We start from the raw sequence: 23658 nt of genomic DNA on the forward strand, positions 1-23658 counted from the left end.
CAAGTGGTTAGTTCAAATTTAATTTTTCTTTATTGAATTCGCTTTTTCATTATTTTTAAACAGTGAATTATTTTTTTAAAGAGTCAACTGATTTTGAAGCAATACTCGACAATTTGCCAAGGTCTTCTAGACAGTGACGGTCTGCACTAAATCGTAGCATGTGCACACGAACTGAAGTGTATACACAAGAGCCGAACGCAGCAAATGCTACTCCATATCCCCGTTATTGGAAAAGCGCTAGAGAACGATATTTTGAAGAAAAAAGCAGTATGTTATGAATAAAAAATAGCAAAATTAATTGATTTCATAACGACCCTTGTTGACCCTTTTAAAACTCTACAGTGATGATATGATTCGGGTTCCCCACAATAAATGTCAATAAACTTTTTATCAGCATCGACAATGGCCTGTAGCACCAATAACACCTGGTATATAGCTTATGATAAGCCAATATAATTATGATGGCTAAGTCTTTCATACAAAATAAGCTCATATTATCTGTATATACCACAGTTTTATTTGAACTCATAAACTCGTTATTGGATTTTTTTTGGCTCAACCTTGTATTTATATTCATCTAAGGATTGCCCCTCTCAACAAAATTTCTCAAAATTTTTTTTTAGCACAAATTCTTTTACAACACCAAAAATCGGATTTTGTTAAAGTATAAAAGATCCCGCTTTACATTTTCCAAAAATTTTGCATCATTTATTCAATAAAAAATATACACATTTAAGTACATTTCCACATACACAAAAAAGAAAAAGAAAGTTCAGTACAATTTTCATTTGTATGCATAGCTTTCACGCGCTTCTCGCTTAAATATTGTTAAAATATTTATTTTTTTTTTTAATAATATATAAGCATATATATAATTCGGAAATTTATTACAGAGCTACATATATTGGTAATATTACATAATTTTATTGCATTTCAAAGTGAGTTCTGCATTTGGGCACATATTATTTTCGGTAATATGTAAATATTTTCAATAATTTGCCTTTAAGTTGTTGTAGTTAAGTGAACTTTGGATTTTTCTTTCTTCTTCTTGCATAAAATTAAATGCGCAGTTATAGATTTAGATATACATATACTAGTAAGTATATACTTACGAATATATGCATATGTGTGTTTTAGTATCTGGCTAAACAATTTTTTTATAAATAATATAATTCTAGAACTAATTATTGTGTGTCTTTTAGCATTACAATTTAATAAATATATATTTTTTAATGAATAGTAAGTCAGAAAAAATTCAAATTATAAAAATATGTGTAAAAATTAGAAACAATTACATAATTAACAAATTAATATAAAAATAGTTAAATAAAAAAATATTTAAAAAGAAAAAAAAATAAAAAGAACTTTTAATTATAAAAAAATAAAAAAAATAATGTAATTAAAAGAGTTTTAATTATAAAAATTAAAAAGAAAATATTAAAAAAATTAAACATCGGATTTTTATCAGCAAAAATTATAAATAAAAATTTCAAATATTAATTACTATATTTCAAAACAAACAGTACATGTGTAGTAAGCTGCGCATGCGCATATCAACTTAAACGTAAATACTAAAAAATTGCTATTTCATACATTCAAAATTGTTTCAAATGGTATCCAGCTATTAAATACAGCTAAACTTCTTTTCGATATTTACTACAGTAGCCATTTTTTTCTAAGAAATTTATAATTTAACATTTTTATTTTTTCATAATTTTTCACCATTTTTCACTAAATGCTAGTTAATAACTTAATATTGCTTATAATTAATTTGCTCGTATAGTGCGATTTTTGTTCATATTCGTTAACATAAGTGATATATATGATGTCAATAAATCATCCATTTTGTAGCCCAACGATGTCTCACATAGCAACTTGGAGCCACGCACCAAATTGCCGATGGTCATATGGAAGTAGGTGTTGCCGGAGGACCAATTGGAAATGCGCGTAAATGGATGCGTGATTAAAATGTCCTAAAATAGTAAGAAAATTAAAAAAAAATTATTAAAAAAAATGTATACTTCTAGTGAAAAATGTATATACTACCTTGGTGACTGGATGTATAAGACTGACGCCATGCTTGTTGATTGCAATGAGCAACATTTCCGGGTAATTCGGCTCAGTCGTTTGTTTGACCTCGAAGAAGGCGGAGCCGAATGTGGGCCATCTATAGAAATGGTGAAAATTAGGAGAAAAATAAGTATTAAAAAAAAAAAAATTTACATCATAAATTTTTTGTATCACATCACCTAAATAAATCACATCTCACCTACAGATCTATCAATAATGTGTATACTGATTGCGTTTTTGCTTGTTAAATGAAATACTTAGGGCTAAATTTTATATAATTTTAGTTCATTTATAATATTTTCTGCATCATGTAACATCACATCATATTATGATTTATGATGACATGTGCATTTTTTTATTTTCACATCCTATTATTTATATCTTTTACAACTTAAAATATTTTTTGTCACCATGTGATGTCACATCACATCGATGAAGTTCACATCACATCACGGTTTTTTACATTAGTGTATTTATCTTGACGATATAGCAAAAGAAATTAAAATAAAAAATTACAGCATACATTTATATGACTAAATCACATCACATCAACAGACCTATGAATCACTTGTATGTGGATTTTTTTTTTTGTTCGTTATTACTATTTCCTTGTAACATCGTTTATACGAAGCTTTTAACAATTTAAACCATTTTTTGGCATCATGTGATGTGACATCGATCTAGCTCTCATCACATCATAACATTATAGTTGTTTTCATTAATTATATCAATTCATTCATTAAATATTCAACATTTGACATTACTTCATATCATATGCAAATAGCAATTTCCTTGAAACATCGTTTATACGAAGCATTTAACAATTTAATTTTTTTTGCATCATGTGATGTCACATAACATCATAATATTATAGTTCTTCTCACTAGTTTGTTATAACATTTGTATTCTATAATATAAAAAAAGAACAAAATAATCACTCTAAAAAATATCACGTCCCAATATCACATCATATCGACGCCAAGCTCACACTGCAATTCAATACGATTTTACAACGATAAAATCTATAATGTCTGTTAACTAGCGAATATCAATGATGTGATATGAACATCATCCCCCCGATATAATCTCTCACTCATCACTCATTTATGTCACATCTCTACAGCAGTTGTATTTTACTATCAGATCATATAGAGAGAGATCAGAGGTCCCATGATGAGACCATCTCTTATCCGAAAGCAATAAGACAACGTGCTATAAAATTCTAATAAAATCACATCACATCAGGCCCTTAGCACATTATATCGCCTCGATTGTTGCCATTATTGTTTTAGTGGCAAAAATATTCGATGTTATTATAAAATAAATCATTTGAAAGGGTTGCCACATCATATTACCTATCACACAGGTTCATTTCTTATTTAACATTTTCACATATCACTATGATGTGATCATACGCCTAAATCATATGATCTCTTCTCTGCAATACACACCTGTAAACGATCTTTAAAAATGCCACTTTGGCATCCTCCGAGCTCATGCCACCATCCTGATTGTATGAAGCTACAATGGCGCGCTTCCATTCGCTGGTGCTTTGCATCTTCATAATATCGGAGGGTATCAGTTCGCGCAGCATTTGTCTATGAAAAAATAAAATAAAATTAATACAAATTTCCACCCTACTACGCGCAGCACAAGAGGAAAACTCACGGTATGGCCTGCAACTCCTGCTTGTTCTCGCCGTAGCGCACGCGATACACCAGCGCTGCCAGTTTGGCCGCCTCCTCGCGCGAGCACTTATGATAGCCGCGCAACAATTTCGGCAACTCTTGATGATAGTGGAATATCAGATCGGCATTGCGATCTTTGCCCGGCACCGTATTCGTCCACAACTTCTTCATGAAGAACACTTGATAGGTGAATTGCGGATTTGAGCCATCGCGTATGGGACGCGCCTTCTTAATCCAATCAGTCAGATGACGTACAAAGTCAAAGAAGAAATCACCCTCCGGTACGGAGATCACTTTATCGGCGATCTTGACGAACAGCGAGAAACCCTCACTGGTGCGCAATGACAGACGCTGCGAGATGTTGTGGCAGAAATCTTTTGCGCGTGTCGAAGAGTCCACCTCGAATGCTTCGTCCGTGTCGTCGGGGAAATAGACTTTATGGAAAATTTGTGTAGTTTTGTGCTGTATCGCCTCGACTTCTACCTGATGCGGCGGATACTTGCGCTGGCCATTACGTATTGTCTTCTGCAAACGATGCATCGAGTCCTGTGAGATGGGATGTCGACGCGTGCGCAAGAACATCATCAACTCTTTGAGCAAACCTTGCGAGCAGGCGAAGAGTCCGGTAGCCAGCCACATCAATTCCCAGCCACGTTCCTCTGAGACACGATTACGATTGTCCGTTAACTGTTTCATGATTTGACAATAGATTTCATCACGTAAAATTTCATGTTTGAGCGGTCCATCGAAAATGTGATCGGTTATTTCATTGCCCATACGTGGACGCTTCGATGGCAGATCGCCCATATACTTCAGTATGGCAGCGAATGCAAAGCAGGCCTCTTCGGCGAGCTCCTCTTTACTCTGCAACTTGCGCAGCAGCGGCGCCTTAATGGGATCACGTGAGTAACGCCAGATTTCATCAGCGCGCTTCGAGCTGAGCGTCAATGTCTTGGACATTGTGCGCTTCGGCGGCAAACGGAAATGATCCAGCGCATATTCCATTAACGTGTGCGGACGATCACGCGGCTCGGGCGCGCCATTCGAAACCATACTTAGGCGGCGTCCATGATGTGCCTCTTCGATGTTGAACAATGCCAAGATGTCCTGTGGCGGCTTTGTGAGCGTGGGCAGCACATAAACAGTCTCCGCAGGGAAATCGCCACGTTCTTGTGTGCGTTCGCAACGTCCAATGCACCAGCCATTGTTTAGTACCGACTCACCGCAAGACTCGTCCTCGAGTATGATGAGATCCCCTTTGAGGAAGGAGAGGAAGCTCGAACCGTCTGAAGGCGCGCGATAATCCTGTATGGCGATCACATAGCGCGAACTGTAATAGTATTCATTGAATTAATACCAGTTATTATTGACTTACAAGCCCGCACTTACCGTTTCTTCAGCCCATCCAGGAAGTACACGACCAAATCTCTTATGTCCTCCGCGTTCGGGCTCTGGAAGGTGAACTCCTCACCGCGCACGGTGGACAAACTGAATGTTTGCGTGAACACTTTATTTGTCTTTTGACTGGAGACGGCGGTGATTTCCGGGAAGCTCAGCTCCAACAGCACCTGCTCCTGATCATCCACTACGTACACACCCGTCCAATTTACTGCTATTATGACATCGTTTTTCGGCAAATTCGGACCTGAGTTGCGATAAGCTTCGTAGAAGCGCGAGAAGAGCAGTGGCCACTTTAGCTTCGCATAACTAACAATGTCCTCTTTGATCTTTAAGGCCGCGACTTTATCTCGCACGTAGTAAGACTTTTTATAAGCTTGCAGTACCAATGCAGCCCAGCGCTCAATAGCCTTCTCTACGCCGGTCAAACAGAAGTCGGGTATAAAGTTGGGCAACAGCGTGAATAGACGCTCCATGGACATATCCGTGCCATATTCGATGAAGTACTGCTGCGCAGCAATCATTGCCAAATCATCCTCCTTGTCACAGCGATACTCGCCGAACTTAACGCCGCGCACCACTTGCTGATAAATAAGGTTCGTTGCGACTTGATCGTGTGTAGGATCATGCCAGGGCGCAAAGATTTCCTTGCGGAAGAAGAGACGCCATGGCGCATTGCGCTCTTGTGCGCCCTGCTCCTTCGCGTATTGTTCGCACTGCGATATGGCGTCCATGACATGATCGCCGCCGCTACCCAACGATGAGACTTTATCGAAGAGCGCAATGTAGAGCGAGAAGCCAAATTGATCTTTCAGCGTGATCTTATCAGAGAGCTGATTGCATAGCTCACGCGCTGTGGTAGCGGAGTCGGCTAGCAGCGTTTTCGTATTACCATCCATGAAAGTAATGGGTAGCATGATAGGCTTCTTCGACTTTGTGGCCTGCAACTCCAACCAAGAAGGCGGTTGATTGCGCGTGCCGTTATTAAATGTGCGCTTTAACCGCTCTTCACAGTATGGTGCATAACCGGGCGGACCTTCACGTATGAAGGCGCGCAAATAGTTGACGAACTTCTCTGATGGCGCAAAGCAGCCGACACAGAGAGAGAGCAGTATCCAGCCGCGCGCATGCGAGGATTTGAGCGGATTATTGGTTAATTGCTTGCATATTTGACAGTAGATTTCATCGCGCAGCTCGGCGCGCAATATGCCATGGCCGATAATGAAATGCAATTTCTCCAAGTTCGAGGTGGGGCGCGATTGCAGCCAAGATTGGTAGCTGTCCGCGGTGTACTCCTCGTCTTGTAGGCGGCGACGTACATCTTCGCCGAGCTTATTTTTACGCTTCAGCGTTAGCGAAACGAGTTTGTGGCGTATTGAGCGCGGCTTCTGTTTAAGGAACGCTTCCGGGTCGAGACCCATGAGCTGTGCTTCCTGGAATTCCTGCGCGCGGGAAAGTGATTTGGGAATACATAAGAAAATTTCGAAAATAACATCAGAATACTTACTTTGCTCCTAATGAAGTTGCGTCCCAACGTGGCTGTAACCTTCGACATAACGGAAGTGGTGTCCATGCGGTCCATGGTGTGATATTTTGGTTCAGGCATGTCGCCTGTGAAACGCAATATGGTTATCCAGAGCGCTTGTGCCGCCAACTGATCGCCTTGTGTATGCAGTGGCAGTAAAGGATGCTTCAGCGCCTTCTTCGAGTACTGGTGTGTGACGTTGCCTTGGAAGTAGGTAGCAGCGAATTTCTGGAACTTGAACTCAGAAAGATCTTCTTCATCCTCTGAGACATGCAGCGGCCCAATTATGTCCTGTAATGTTGGCATTTTTGTTAGAGAGTAATATTATTTTATTGAAATTTAACGCACCTCATGGTTCATGGAGTTGTTGTGCGGCAGATCGTTGAACACCGACGTTTCACGGCCGCCATGTGGTGTGGGCGCTTCACTGCTAGAGTCGGGCAAAAAGTCAAACATCGCCTCCACCAACTTGCTATCGTCCACCGGTTCATCTTGCTTGCGCGCCGCATCATTAATGATGTTCTTCTTCACCTCCACACGTCGGCGTTCTTCAATCTCTTTCTCCATTTCGCGACGTTCCAGCTCATGCAAACGATCGCGATAGTGCTGCTCCGCAATCTCACGCGCATGCTTATTACCCTTGTGCATCAGCTCCTGTTCTTCCAGTTTACGCAAGTGTAACACCTCAGCAAATTGCTTATACTCCTCGCGCAGCTTCTGATATTTACGCATAGCAATCATGCGACGCACATGCGATTGTATCTTAATGATCGCCCACATTTTGTGCCCATACTCGCGGCGCACCAAATAGCCACGGGCATGCGCTTGCAGGCCCACAATGTGACCGCGTAAATGCCGGAAACGATGTGAGAGCACACGTGAACGTATGAGCGCCTGCAGGCGCATATAGCCCACACGCATTTGACGGTAGCGTTGACGCTGCGCGTAGCCCTTCCAGAAGCGTTGTACCGTGATGACAGCTTCGCGCATACGCAAATAACGACGTCGATACACCCAACCGCGTATGGTGCGTTGTAGTATAAGTATCTTGCGCGTGAGAACGCGATCGCGCTCCTGTTCGAGGAAAAGATCGTGTGCATCTTTCAAAAACACCTTTGTGTTGCCTAGCTGGTAGTCCGATTTACCCAACACAGTGGCGCATATGCGCGCGGTGGCCGCGCGGCACTCTGTGCGATGCGCTGGCGGCACGCCGGGTATTAGAAAGCGATAACGCTCAACGAAATCGCGAAAGCCATGGCGTATGGGGTAGCCAGCGCGACGTATACGTATCGTCTCCATCATGCCGGAGTAACGCAGCTGTCGACAACACAAGCCGCGATCGAAAAGCATAGGCTTTTTCAGTTCATTCGGTTTGATGCAACGTATGAAGAAAGGCTGACACGTGCTCAATGTTTTCATTAGCGCGTCCAAACTTTTGCGGAACTGTGTCGAGAGTGTGGGTGTGCGTTTGCGCGTCTCAGCGCCCATTTCAATATCCTGATTGAAGATCTGACGCAAAAACTTATTCGAACTCTGGCTGACCAAATGCAATAAATCGGGACTAAATGTATCGCGATTCTTATCGAGAAAACCGCTAGTATCATAGAACACAACGCCGGCAAAATGATTCAAGCCGAAACTGGTATTAATATCCGACTTCGGCTTCAAGTAATTCTTATGTGCGCCATGCGTTTTGTGCAGCTTCGCTAACATCGTGTGATCCGTGCCCTTTGGAAAGCGCGCCTCCTCATCGATCAATGCCATAATATTCAACTGCTTGATGGCTATCAAATCGAGCGCATCCTGATTGTCCACAAACTCAATGTGCTGCCAATTGATAGCCTCGTGATTGTACTCCTCCTGTTCGAGTTTGAAAATATGCTGCACAAAGAATTGTTGCAAATTCTCATTCGCATAGTTTATGCAAAATTGTTCAAAACTATTTTGATCGAAATTTTCGAAACCGAAAATATCCAAGACACCAATAGCATTACGTGATGTGCCGCGCGGCTTGAAGATCGCCGAGTTGATTTTGCGCACAATATGCACAAACATTCGTCCATAGATGCCCTTCACGAAGGCGTCACGCACATCCACGGATTGTTCACGTGACAGCGTTGACACTACCGTCTCGCCGTGTGCGAAAAGCGTGCGCCGCGTTAATGCATCGATTAGCGGCTGCATTGGCAGACCGAGTAAGGCAGCAACGCGTTCCACATTAATGTGTTCGGGTATCTCGGTCGCGTCCAGATTATCAACAACAGTCGCTTTATACCTGATATTGCCACAGTGCAGCAGCGCTGCGAGTAATTTGATAATTTCCCAGATTTCCTGATCGGAGAAGAGCAACACCTTCATGGCGGAGCGTATATCTGAGAATTCAGCAGCATCGTCGCGCCCTTCGCAGGTAATACAATCGCCGCCGGTGAGATATCTGTAGGTGAAAAATAATAATTATTAAAGTTGAAGTTGTGTTATGAAAATATTTAAGGTTAGGTTATATTCGTTATGGCTCGTGAGTTGAAGTTTTTAGTGTCAACTATAGAGCTATTTTTTGATTAAAGCACTTGAAAGTTATCATCCAGTATCCGTTCGAAACTATTATTGAAATCTCGAGTTGAATAAATTCTACAATTTCGAGTTATGAAATTATGAAGAGAATGCAATATTATCATTTCCTTTGTCTAGGTAAACTCATCAGTAAACACTTCTTTTTTATATCTCAACTTTTATGTCTTCCGTCACAATCAGTCTGAGGTCATCGTTGATTTAGTTAGCAAAGATTTGACTGAAGACGCGATCAAGTATGAAGATAACGCTCTTAATTTAGGTACACAGGTCATCAGATCCATATGATTACAACTGAGTTAAAAGTGTTAACAAATGGGAATGGAAACTGAGCACAAAAATTCGAGTTTATTGCCAATATTTGGATAAACTCGCAGTTTAAGAAAAAATTTTTTCCTCAAACAGGTTTTAAATCCTACTTTTTTTTGGGGTTTATAGAGATACAACGAGAGTTATATCAAAAACTTGGAATTTAAAATTCAACTTGTTCGACATAAACACGTATTAAATACTATTTGTTGGCGAGTTTATGCTCCATTTTGTGTTTACCATTATTTTTTCTTATGAACTTGAAGTTTAATATATAAACTTTTTCCTTAAACAGGTAAAAAACACTAAACTCGGAGCTTAACTAATAAAATTTCCCTTAAACACTATTTTTAGGGCGAGTTTATGCTTCATTTTGGAGTTTATCATTATTTTTTCTTATAAACTCTGAGTTTAATAAATATATTTTGTCCTTAAAAACGTACTAAACACTAGTTTATTCTCTATTTTTGTGTTATCAATATTTTCCCATAAACTCGGAGTTTAATATATAACTTTTTTTCATTTTGGAGTTTATCATTATTTTTTTATAAACTCCGAGCGTACTAAACACTACTTTTTTAACGAGTTTACTCTATATTTTGATGTTTACTAATATTTTTCCCCATAAATTCGGAGTTGCTATAAAATTTTCCTTTCAATTTTTCGTTTAAACTCTAACTTTTGAACGAGTTTATTCTCCATTTTGGTGTTTACCATTTTTTTTTCATAAACTCGGAGTTTAATACATAACTTTTTTATAAACTCCGAGTTTAATAAGTAATTTTTTTCCTTCAACACGAACTAAACACTACTTTTTGGACGAGTTTACCCTCTATTTTGATGTTCTCATTATTTTTTCTCATAAACTCGGAGTTTAACTTAAATATTTTTTCCAACCACAAATTTTTGATCGAGTTTATTTACCATTTTGGTGTTTACCATTATTTTTTTCATAAACTCGGAGTTTAACATATCTATTTTTTCCTTAAACATGTTTTAAAAGCTGCCCTTTTGGTTTATAGAGATGTAACTAGAGTTATAAGAAAAACTCGGAGTTTAACATAAATATTTTTCCTTAAATCCATATTAAATACCACTTTCTGGGTTTATAATAGACATAACCAAAGTATAACGTAGAACTCTATTTTTCACTTACTTATAATCGGCAGCATTGCCCAGATCCAAACGCCGTTTCTCCTCCGCCGATAGACCCGCTAATATACAGTAGAACACATGATAATTACGTTCGCTATGATTTTGCGAAACTATTCGAGATTTCTCCAAGAGATATTGTTCGATTTTGGCGCCTTCGATGACACCACTCGAGCTAAAGTGTATGTCGATATATTTGCCAAAGCTGCAACGAAAAGAAAATAGTATTAAATTTTTTGCAAAAATAATATCTTGAGCACCGACTCACCGTGATGAATTGTCATTGCGCACGGTTTTCGCATTGCCGAATGCTTCGAGTATCGGATTCGCTTCGAGTATTTGCTGTTCGATCCACGAGTGTTTGCCACTAATTGCCGCCAAGTATTGTAATATCAATTTTGTACTTTCCGTCTTGCCAGCGCCCGATTCGCCCGATATGACTATGCACTGATCCTGACGATAACGTTTCATATGCGCATACGCATTGTCACCGATGGCAAATATATGCGGTGGCAATTCACCGATTTTACGCTCCTTATACAATTTGATTTGATCGGCAGTGTAGATGGGTAGTATTTGATAGGGATTAACAGCGACCAAAATGGAGCCAGTGTAAGTCTGTGTGAGAATTTGAAATTAATAGTAAATTTAATATACTTCTATTATAGGTTATGTCTGCGCGCACTTACATAGATCAAATTCTCTTTGTAGCGTATGAGTAGATTTCTGAGAATGCCCGCCTCGTGCAGATCACCCAACGATATCATATCCTCCACACCCTGCACCGAGGAGGCATGCATCGCTTTGATACGCCGTTCGGGCGATAGCCATATTTCATTGCCATCATCGTCGCGTACTTGTATGCGTCTACCTTCGGCCGATATGACACGAGCGCCAATGGCTACATCGAATTCTCTACCCGATGCGGGTTCTATCCAGATGTAGTCACCCTAAGGAAGAGAGAAGAAGTTGAAATTAATAACGGAAACATCTTTCATCATTAAATGTAAATATACTATATACATGCACTATGTTTTTGCAAAATTATTGTGTATGTAGGCTTAATAAATATTGAGCGTCAGTTTCGGATTTACTATTTTTACAGTTGCTTTACTCTTGCAACATGTTGCTAAAGAGTATGAAAGTTTTGTTCTCCAAAAGGTTGTATGTAACTTAGCCAGATTGATATAGTATATACTTAAATGATCAAAAGACGAGAGTGACTGCCTGTCCGTCTGTCCGTCCGTACGAGCAAGCTAAAACTTGAGTAAAAATTATTATATCTTTATGAAACTTGGTACTCGTATGCGCGTTTCTTGGCTAAAAAATAGGGCGGAGATCGTAGACGAGCGTAATGAGACCACTGTCACGCTTACTGTCTAAATAACGGTAGTAAATAAGTTTAAATCTTGATTTATGCCAGAGACATTAAATTTCACCTACGAGGTGACAGGGTTTTAATGGAGCCGGGGTCGAAAGTAAACTATGGGAGAGGCACCGCCCTCTTTTAGGTGATATCATATATATCGAAATTCGTCCAACCGATTTCAACTAAATTTGGCACGAGAAAACTTAAAACGGAAAGTAGAATGAAAAAAGGTTAAAACTATTTTTTTGTAATATTTCGTTGAGCTATCTAATTTGTGTGAAATTCTCAACAGATTTATAGAATATTTTTTATTTATTTATTGTTTTATTGGATCAAACCGGAATCTGTTGCTTGGAGCTGGATCTCTGGCGACCCTTCAAGCATTCGGAATACTGCAGTATCTTCCAGATGGAAGTTAGAAAAGCGGTCAAGATAGCAACCAATATAAAAAGGACAGAATTCCGGAGAACGAAAGTGCTAATGAGAATGCCACTCCTGGTTACCGAGCAAGTACTAGAAATATGGAAGTCACTAACGATATACTACGAAGGCATATGCAAAAGCCCTTTAGAAAAACTCGCATGCTTTTTACTCACACGGTCTCGAACGGATTGCTGGTTAGCTGTTGGCTTCTTGACAGGTCACAATCTACTGGCATCACATGCGAGCCGGATGGCTATAAGTAAAGACGATACATGCAGGAAGTGCAGAGAAGTTGACATGATAGAGACGCTGGAATACCTCCTATGCTTGTGGCCAGCACTATTTAAAACTCGCCTTAAGTATTTGGAACTTCGAAAAGTCCACATGATTCAAAAATTTTATCCAGAAAGACACCTAACTTATTTTCTTCCTTTTAATGGTTCATAGTAGAAGCCGAAGCAATTTTCCCAAAGCGATTTCTTTTGGTATAAAATTTTTTCGACGATTGGACGAATGATCAAAAGACAAGATAGCAAGGGTCTTTCCACCGGAGTGGAGGTCTTACTCTTCTACTGCTTCCCCCGGCGGGAATACTCATATATGATCTAGCCAGCGTAGCCGCTGACTCCTAATTCGCTGAATTATGTCAATGGCGTCGTACATCTCGTACAGCCAATCGTTCCATCGACTGCGGTATTCGCCGTTGCCAATATGCAAATAACCATAAATCTTCTGCAGAACCTTTCTCTCGACGACTTATCAGACGTTGTCATCGTCCATGTCTGTGCCATTTAGCGGGACGTGGTTGATGAGTGACTTGGTCTTTGTTCGTCGCGAGAAGACTTTACTCTAAATTGTTTACTCAGTCTGAAGTAGCACCTGTTAGCAAGAGTTATTCTGTATTGGATTTTGAGACTGACGTTTTTGTTGGTGTTAATGCTTTTTACAAATCCTGGTGGGGAACGCATTACCTTCTATCAAGTAGATCCCTTAATATTTCATGCCGTCCTAAAAAATAAGCCAAGAAACCTAAACCAAGGCTATGGCTGCATCCCTTTGATGATGTGACTCTTTTTATGGTTAAAGTAGAAGTAAATTGTAGTTTCTTATTACTAACTTTCATACTCTCTTGTTAATAAACAAGGTTAAGAAAGGTTCTGAAGGTTCGACAAACTTTTTTTTTATTTTCATTTAAAAGTCTTTCATGGGTTTTTTTGGACGCAGTCTTTTGTCTTGCAAAGACTTACATATCTATGAAATCGAAATAAAAAACCAATCAACTACGAAGCCTATTCTTTTAAATATATATACATATCTTTTTTTGACATCGCTTGCCACATTTTTAAACAATTCTTCCATTTTTATTTTCCAGCTTTTCCAGCTAACTACTAAAACGTTAAATTTTAATCTATCTATAACGTAATTGTTTTCAGAATTTACAGTTGCGCGCCACCGCGCTTAAGCACTCATCGGCTATTGTGTGCGTGTGTGTGCCCGAATGCGTACAACATGTGCCCGGAGGTGGTACATTAACCCTGCCATTAACAAACCAAAGCGGGGACTAAGCAGTCAACCAAGCAGCCCGGTAACCATGCAAACATTGTGATTTAGTTGTTGTGTTTGTTGTTGTTAAACTACAGCTGTTGGCGTTGGGTGCTTGATACTGCATGTTGTTGTAATGCCTATTGGCTTAAGCGTTGCTCTTGTTCTTGTTGGTGTTGATATTGTTAATGTTGATGTGGCTCTTAATGCTACCACTTTTACCACCAAGCAACGCAGCCGCTAGTTATAAGTCAACTGACAACAAACAACAACAACTTTATAACAAGCACTTAGGCTTAGGCTCTCATTAATGCCACGGAGGAGACAGTGAATGATGTTATGCACGTACAAAGAGGATATGTACATGTATACTTTTCACATTGTGTGTGCTGAGTAGTCATGGTCTTGAATGTTAAAAAAGATTGATTTATTTTTTATATAATTTTTATATAATTTTTATATAATTTTAATATTGACTTACTTATAATTATAAATCTTAGACTAAAAAATATATATTTTTTTTAAATATTGACTATTTTCAAAACTTTAAACTTCAGTATTAAAAAAAATTATAATTAGATTTATGTAATTTTTTTATTTTTAGATTTAAAAATATATTTTTTTATATTTTTCATATATTTTTTTTTAATTTGAAAATTTTCGAAAGTTTAAATATTTTTTGTATCAAAAATAATTTTAATTTTTATGTAATTTGTAGTTATTTTCTTTTGGTATATAAATTACCACTGATGAAAAAAATTTAGAACTGTTTTAGTATTAAATATTGTAAATGGTTTAGATTTTATAAAAAAAAATATTTATGATGCCTTAATTTGTTTAACTGTAGATGTTAATAATATTTATTTTACAATGAAAAATATTTTACCTCATTTTTTAAGTTTTTTAATATTTTGAAAATTAAACAAAATGTGGCCAAATTTTTTTCGTAGAAACAAACATCTTACACCTTTTTTTATAAAAAGTTGTATAAATTTAAACTTATTAGTAAAGAGTATAGTAGTTTCCCTTTTTTATTAAAAAAAATTTTTGCAAATGTTCTTAATTTTTTTTAAATTTTATTTAGTCAATAAAATCTGATTTTTTTAATATAATATAAAAAAAATATTATTAACTCTATTAATATCTTAACTAAAAATAAAATAAATACATATATATATGTACATACATGCATATGTAAAATAAAAAGCAATTTTAATTTTTAATTTTTGTAAATATATGGCAACCCTTTCTAATTCTAATTTGAATATAAGTTTTGAATTTATGTTTATGATATTAATTTAATTTTTATTTTTCATATAAAAGTTATACAAAGTGATTTTTTAATTTTGATTTTTTTAAAAATAAGTTAACGGTGTGGCAGCCTATAGGATTTTATTTTAAAACGATAAACATAGACATTAAATCGAAAAAATTTAAATTAATTCTTTGCTTCCAATTTAATATTTATCTTTTATATAAAACTTATACAAAGTATTTTTTCAACTAAAAAACATGTGGCAACCCTTCAGTCTTTATTTTAAAACGCTAAACAAAAATAAATATTTAAACCAAGACTTCATATAAAGCATACTGAAATATTTTTTTCAATAAAATAATTAGCACTATGTAGCAACCCTTCAAACACTTGTATTGAAAATGTTAAGTATAAATAAATAATATAACTAAAATTTTAATGAAATTTTTTTTTTTAAATTTGATAAAAATTATCACCCTATGGCAACTCTTAAAAATCTATAATGAAAAGATAAACATTTTTTTAGTTTTGAAAAAAAAAAATTAATAACGATTTCAACCCTTAAACCATGTTTTTTTGTTTTTTTTGTTTTTCAATTATTAACACTATGTGCCAACCCTTCGAACACTTGTATTGAAAATGTTACGTATAAGTAAATAATATAACTAAAATAGTATCTAAAATTTTAATGAAAATTTTTTTTAAATTTGAAAAAAAATATCACCCTATGGCAACTCTTAAAAATATATTATGAAAAGATAAACAGTTTTTAGTTTAAAAAAAAAAAAAATTAACGATTTGCAACCCTTAAAATATTTTTATTTTTCAGAAAAATAATTTACATTATGTGGTAACTCCTGAAGCATTTGTATTGAAAATGATAAATATGTATAAGTAAATAATTTAATCAAAATTTTAAATAAAAGTTAAGAAAAATATTTTAAAATTTTTAAGAAAAAAAATAGTTACAATATGGCAACCCTTAAAAACTTATTTTCAAAATACTAAAAACAAATAAATAACCATACTTAAAATGTGTATAAAACATACTGCAATTATTTTTAAATTAAAAATAAAGCTTACCATATGGCAACCCTCAGATTGGCTATGGTTATCATACATATAAAGAATAGGCAAAGAAGCGTGTCATAAGAAAGCCAGTCTACCTCTCAAACAAGTAAACTGAATAAAAGCTAAAAACTCTTAGGATTGTAAAGAGGAACCCGAGGGGATCTAACATTTTTCGACGAGTTCCATACGATACGGCACCATTTTATAACTGACCTAATTGATTAACGCAATGAAATCGGCATTTATTCCAAACAGTCGATCTATCAATAAACCTAATTCCTTTCGAAGTTAAGAAGTCTGCAGTTAGAATTTTGAAGTGTCTTCGCCAAATACGTGGCTGGGCATGACTAGGCGATCAAAAGATTGAATATTGCATGGAGAATTTGGAGAGTTCGAGCTAATAGATCTCACCGTTTTCTAGAAATTTAAATCAGAATATGTAATATGTGTGGTATCTGAAGGAGGGGGTAATCTGGTGAAAACTAGATTCTCTTACTAAACGGTGAACGCAGGTGCATAAAGTGCCACTAAAAAATTCTTATGCAATACCAACGAAAGCGCGCCAGCCCAACACCCTTTCGTTATATTTTAATTTTTTTTTTTAATTTTTAATTGTTTTGTTTTTGTCATAAATTTCCTAACACCACTGCGTTTGTTCCAGCGACTTCTAAGTACTTCCTATTTGATTTTATTTTGCTAACATTTCACAAACACGTACCATTACGCGCCGCGCTCCTACAGCTTAAGCGCACGACACGCACGCATTGCTATTGTTGCGCCTGTTGTTATTGCTGTTGGCGCGCAAGAGGAACTCACTTAAGCGTGACGTAGAGCATCCGCTCGCTCCCATTTTTCATGGCGCACTTTGAATTTCATGACTTTTCCACGATATTCAACGATTGCAAGCGGCAGCGCGGCCCAACGCATGACAGCAACGCGCGGTGCGTAAATTTCAAAGCACTGAAATAAAAAAAACATATGTGTTCCCAAGCAAGCCGTAGTACACGTTTTGATTCATGATTTGTGTTTTGTTTTTGCTGTTTGTTGTAAACGCGGCACTTGAAGTTGTACGCGCTGTGTACTTGTTAGGGCTGAGAGCGCGGCGCGAACGTTTAACACCCATGACGCGGAGTTGTGCACTTTTTTCCTACTCATTTGATTTATTTTCGTTTTTGCTTCTTATTTTTCCGCATTTCTTCGGTTCATTACGCACATGTTTTTGTTGTATATTGCTGTTGTTGTTAAGCTGAAACTGTCGCAAATCATCATTTGCAACTCTGCAGATGCTCCAGATAGCGCTGTCGTTAGCATATACCATGTGCGTACGCTAATGTTTATACTACACATATATGTATGTGTGCATATAAAGCTTTTTGTTGTTGTTCTAACTAATATTACCCATTTCATGACAAGATACTGTCGGGAAATGTCATTACGGTTGCTGTCTCTATTTTATTGGTGTTGTTTTTAGTACTTTGATTGCCATCAAACGTTGTTGCTGTTTTTGTGGTTGTTGTTTTATTAGCCACAGTTGGCATTGCTGTTGGGCGCTGTACATATGCGCGTAGTATGGGTATGGTATGATGTAATAACCGTGACCTGAATCTTATGTCAGGTGTAACGTTCCATGTTTGCGGTCGAAATGGTTTGGTACACCGCGTTGTTGTTGTTGTCAATCACAAAGTTTGTAATTTTATGAACATGACTTCAATGTGGCTTTGCAGCCAGCTATTACGTGGATTAGATATGTACAAATGTATGTCCAATGCATAATTATTGGCATATGTGGTCTGCGCATGCGTAGTTGAATTTGCATATTTCATAACATTGAATAATGTAACAATAACAGTTGGAATTAGCGCGAAATTTTGTGATTTTCATGAAAAAAAAAATATCATAAATAGATATAAAACATATGTCACGTGGTTATTCAAGTTGATTTTTCATTGCTTCTATATTTCTCATTTTTACTCAGTTTTCAATAATTTTTTTTCTAAAAACGTAAAAACGTAGTAAAAAGCTTTACCTTCGACTTTAGTCTGAGCTACAAACTTCAAACCAGATAAGCAAAAAATACTTTTCTCATATTCACATTGCGAGTTTTCATATTCACAACAAAAGTGTACACATATATGTCTACGAACATATATAACGGTACTTTCAAAGTTCGATATTGCAATATACCAGATATATTCTCTCACTTTCAGGTATATATTCTGTATACCTGATATATATACCTATATGTATATCTGAATATATACCTGAAAGTGCACAGTGGCAATTCTGGTATGTAACAAGATCGGACTTCGTATGTGCCGTTATGTATGTACATATATTAGAGTTACTACCCTATATCTATATATAATACCATATATATTCTGCCTACTTCCATATTGTACTCTGCTTACTTGGTAGTCTCGTAAAACTTTTATTCGAATATATGTAGGACTAGACACAAAAATATAATAATAATTTGTTTTCTTAGAGTTTAGTCTTCTTTAAACTAAATATAAATTTCACAGTCTTATCAGGGAGCGAATCTTGTCTACAGTATGGCCAACATTCTGAAGAGCTTTCATATCAGTTATGCCAGTAGTGGCCAATTGTATACTAAACGTTTCATTTTCCACAGCTTCCATATTAATTCAATGGTGATGATCAAACTTGCTCTAGAGCTTTCAGCTAACAAAGCTTTCATATCAATTCTACCAGTAGTGGCCAATTGTATACCAAACATTTCATTTCATAGAGCTTCCATATTAATTCAACAGTGGCGACCGATCTCTGAAGCTTCGTGTTGGCCAAACTTGCTCCAGAGCTTTCAACTTACAAAGATTTCCTAATTATACTAAAACTATCATGTTACATAGTTTTCATATCAATTCAACAATGATGGCCAAACTTGCTTTAGCGCTTCCAGCTTATAAAGCTTTCATATCAGTTCTAGCAGTAGTGACCAATTATATACTAAAACTATCATATCACATATCTTTCATATCAATTAAACAGTGATGGACAAACTTTCTCTGAAGCTCACCTCACCTTATAAAGCCTTCATAAGAGTTCTAGCAGTAGTGACCAACTATATACTAAACCTTTTATATTACAGCGCTTTCATATCTGTTCTAGCAGAAGTGAATAGTCATACTCTAAAGCTTTCATAATTTTTCTTCTGTAATACCAAACCATGTCTAGGAGCTTTCATATATATTTATAACTTCAAAAGCGCAAAAGCTTTTAAACAGAGGATTTATCATAGTACATATAAAATATTTCCCAAATATATTATTATTATTCCAACAAAAATATTTCACGTTCTGACATACCAATGAATATTGGTTGTTTTATTAGGGGTCTAAGGTCTTTTACCATTGTAGCACAACGTTCTTGTTATTTTTGCTCTAATTTCCAATATGGTATGGTTTTATAGTTATGGACTTCATCCTACAACCAATTTCGTTCTATTTTAATCAAAAAACTATGTATTAGTATTCGTTCGGAATCTTATATCTCACAAAAGAATCATTTGAAAAAACCTTTTCCCTGCTTCAAAACATTACCTCGGATACATATTTTATTGATAAGAAAACTTGTATTCATAATTATATGAGAGCATCCGAAATCAAACTATTGCTACTCAAAGTTCAAAGACAGGGTTATTGAAAAATTGATATACCAAATAGTCACCAACATAATTTTTGCGAATGCCCAGCCTTCAGCCGACTGAGATGGGATATTTTTCACGAGTTACAATTCTCCAACTTAAAAGACATTGGGCAGCTGGTTTGGCAAAAAATTAGAGTTTTTTTACCAAGTCCTCTGAATTTCTGGATAAGACTTAATTTTCTTACCACCCGGGGGCATAATGGGCCTAATGATGGCGTAAATGCGGCCGCTTGTGACTTGACGCTCTTAGTATGTACTCTCTGTTTTTACGAGATTTACTCTTACGTACTCGTTTTATTTTTATTTCGTTCCATTTGGAATTAATTGATAATACCGTTATATAGTTTTATTATAACTTTTTAGCAGCCATTTCCGTTATTCCTTCTTATATTTATAATCACACCATAGTGTTTTTGGCATTTAAATAACATTTTCGCTGAATTTTCATTGTACGTATATTCTTATACTTAAGCATATGTACTTCTATTAGTGCTAGTGTTCAGCTTAAGTCCAATTGTGTACTTATAGTATATTTTATTGTTGTAATAAAATAAAAATTGCATAGAAAATGCATGAACGTACTTGTGTCTAACGCAGCAGACTCATTAAAAGCCAGTTAATTTGCCAGCATAAAAGTGCGCATGGCGAATAAATAGATGATAAAAATGGAAATAACAATTAACACAAGAATAATAACAATAGAGAAGAGAATCAGAAAAATAATATGCTATAAATGTAGACAATTATTAAGTATGTGGGGGAATTAATGCAAAAAAGATGCCAAGTCACGATAAGATACGCTGAGCTTTAGTTGCAAGCAGTAGAAGAGCACTACAATTAGAAGCCGTTGCACCATTGTTTACCAACACAAACATGTCTTCATATATTTTTGCAATTATGTGGCAGCCTCGCGTAGCGCTAAGAACTTAAAAATGCATTACTTGTGGCATAACAATGAAACATTGCCGCGAATGGCATTTGAGAAACCATTACTGAGACGCTTGTAGAACGTGCTGAAGAAATAACTATTCTTCTGCATTTGTACTTAAAATCGTCGGCAGTAATTTGAGAAGATCGTATAACTAAATATATGCTAATAGTGGTAAAATTATTGCTTTGGAAATGATTTTAATGAGACTGTAAGGAAAAATACATGGAAGACGACACTGCGTATGAGTAACTTCTTAAATGTGGGTGTTTGAGGCTTTTGTTTGTATTTATGCCATAGACTTGTATATTATTATAACTTTTGTTTTAAACATTTGTACTTACTCGTGTTACAATCACCATTTTTGAACTTCATTGACCAATTTTAGCGTAAAAATATTCGAAATTTCTCAAACGAATTGAGGAAATGTTGTATTTTAGTTATAAATGCGACTAGTTGCTGGAAAGAAAGAGAGGAAAATTAGTAAAATATTTAAGGTTAGGTATATAATTTTAATTACAGTGGAATTAGTTACCTTAATAATAGATAATTATATAAATTTTAAATTAATTTAGTGAGATTATTAATCAGTGACATAAGAAAGAAAAAAATTGAAAAAAATTAAACTCTTCCGATCTATTACATAAATTATACAAATTTTAAATTAAATTATATTAATTTAATTAATTAGTGATATAATAAAGAGTTATATTCCATGATTTTAACAGCAAAAACATACTTTGACCTAAAAAAGAAATTGACAAAATTAAAAATATTTTAATGTTTTGACAGGTCTTCACAATGTTTCAAAGACACTTATTTTCGCTTTAACAAAAGAATAATATTTTCTGTAGTTGCCACCTGATTATAAATTAATATAACATTTGAAAAATAATAAATAATTATATAGTTTTTATATTAAATTAAATAATTGAGATAATAAAAAATAATATAACATCAATAATAATGTAACAAAAATCATACATTTTTAATGTTGCCAGATGTATTCTATTAAAAACAATAAAACATACATACTTTAAACCTTTGACAGATATTTAGAATATTGCCAAGACATTTATGTTCACTTTAACACAATATAATAATTCTTGTAGTTGCCACCTGACTATAAATTAATATAATATTTGAAAACACTTGGTACTCTAAAACATTGATCCTCCCAGCACAGGATATGTTAATGTTTCCAAGGCTTCATCTTAACTACACTTGGAAAAGAGCTGCCACACTTATTAAATAGTCAATTAATTTTATACATTAAAAATAATTAGAAAAAATGTCTATATACTTAAATATAAAAATAGTGTGTTATTGTTAGCAATATTATCACTATTAGAATTTTGGATTTGCCACCTAATTTTAAATATTAAAGGTTTTAGATCAAAAATTATTAACGCATTTTTTTGCTCCAATCAGATGGCTCCAGTGCGCTATTTATACTGACTTTCAATTAAAATTATTTTGGAGTGCCCGATAAAGTTTATAAACTATTTAAATTGTTACCAATATCACCAGGTGGCAACTCTTTTAAAAATATTGTCAACTATAAGCCTTCTGAAACCTCTTTAGCTTGATTCCATATTGCAATCATTCGTTTATCTTAAAAACACTAATTTAAACTTACTATTTTTCTATATACATACATACATACATATGTATAGTTTTTATCGTATTCAAGATTTTAAACAACTGGCAACTCTGCTAAAGAAATATATTAAATTCCTTTTTAAATATATTGAAGCCACTTCGATTTAATAATTATAGTTTTTATGCAATCATTAAAAAGATTTTTCCACTTTTCAAACATGTGGCACCCTTATATTTTTAGATTGTAAAATTATTACATGAAATTATCAATGCAGTTTAACTTTTAGTATACATTTCTTTTGAACACTGCTAGCGTGATGCAGTTTTGTTGCGTAACATTAATTCGTTGCAGTCGAAAATTATTTCATAATTCAAATCTGCGTTTCCACTTGACAAATTTTCAATTTCATCTAAAAAATATTTATTACCTAATTTTGAACTTATGTAGACTTTATTGAACCATCAGCAACCACACAGTGGCACCCTGTTTCACTCACTTCAAGTTAAGTGCCTGTAATTTGAGTAGAATCGAAGTGCAAACCGGCCTACAAGTTTGCTAATTAATTGTTTTCGTTATTGCTATTCATATTTTATTATTATTGTTGTTATTGTATACAACAGCAACAATGTATGCACATATGTACATATGTGTGTGGGTATGTTAACACATTCCACGCTGTCGTAGTTATTATGGTTGCACTTGCTTTAGTCGCTGCTGCTTTTGCTTTTGTTGTTGCATTCGAAAATGCAACGCTCTGTGCTTTTCGCTTTACCTTCGTCGTCGTCATCAGTGTTGTCGGCTACAACGACGCTGCCTTGATTTTGAGGTGAAGTTGAATGAAATTTACGGTAAATTAACTATGCGCCGCGCGGTGCCGCCAATGCTGAGCAGCATAAAGGAAATAGCGACAGTAACAACAACAAACAAACAATAAGAGATGTTGCAGTGGCAGCGTTGCCAGAGTGTTCAGGTTTGATTTTCTCGATTCATGCGGGCCACACAAGCGCATATTGCATGCAACGCGTTCACACAGCTGCAGACGCCACAATTGCAGCCATAATAAATAGGCGGTCATATGTGCGCCAACGTGT

General features: G+C 35.6%; 1 protein-coding gene across 4 annotated transcripts in view; it reads right to left on the reverse strand.

Moving 5' to 3' along the window:
* Positions 1 to 1458: 1458 nt before the first annotated feature.
* The window catches only part of LOC120768035 (myosin-VIIa), a 65653-nt gene continuing 43453 nt past the window's right edge, over positions 1459 to 23658 (reverse strand). For all 4 annotated transcript variants that reach the window (XM_040094528.1, XM_040094531.1, XM_040094529.1 and 1 more), the window contains exons 3-13: positions 21309 to 21423; positions 11400 to 11660; positions 10979 to 11328; positions 10715 to 10915; positions 7030 to 9115; positions 6664 to 6972; positions 5148 to 6598; positions 3739 to 5088; positions 3522 to 3668; positions 2047 to 2167; positions 1459 to 1973 (exon numbers count right to left, since the gene is read on the reverse strand). In XM_040094528.1, the coding sequence (XP_039950462.1) occupies positions 1767 to 1973; positions 2047 to 2167; positions 3522 to 3668; positions 3739 to 5088; positions 5148 to 6598; positions 6664 to 6972; positions 7030 to 9115; positions 10715 to 10915; positions 10979 to 11328; positions 11400 to 11660; positions 21309 to 21326 (6501 nt within the window). In that variant the 5' untranslated portion in view covers positions 21327 to 21423 and the 3' untranslated portion in view covers positions 1459 to 1766. The remainder of the gene's footprint in view (positions 1974 to 2046; positions 2168 to 3521; positions 3669 to 3738; positions 5089 to 5147; positions 6599 to 6663; positions 6973 to 7029; positions 9116 to 10714; positions 10916 to 10978; positions 11329 to 11399; positions 11661 to 21308; positions 21424 to 23658) is intronic.

This window comes from Bactrocera tryoni, chromosome 2 (genome assembly GCF_016617805.1).
Source record: "Bactrocera tryoni isolate S06 chromosome 2, CSIRO_BtryS06_freeze2, whole genome shotgun sequence".
NCBI lineage: Eukaryota > Metazoa > Arthropoda > Insecta > Diptera > Tephritidae > Bactrocera > Bactrocera tryoni.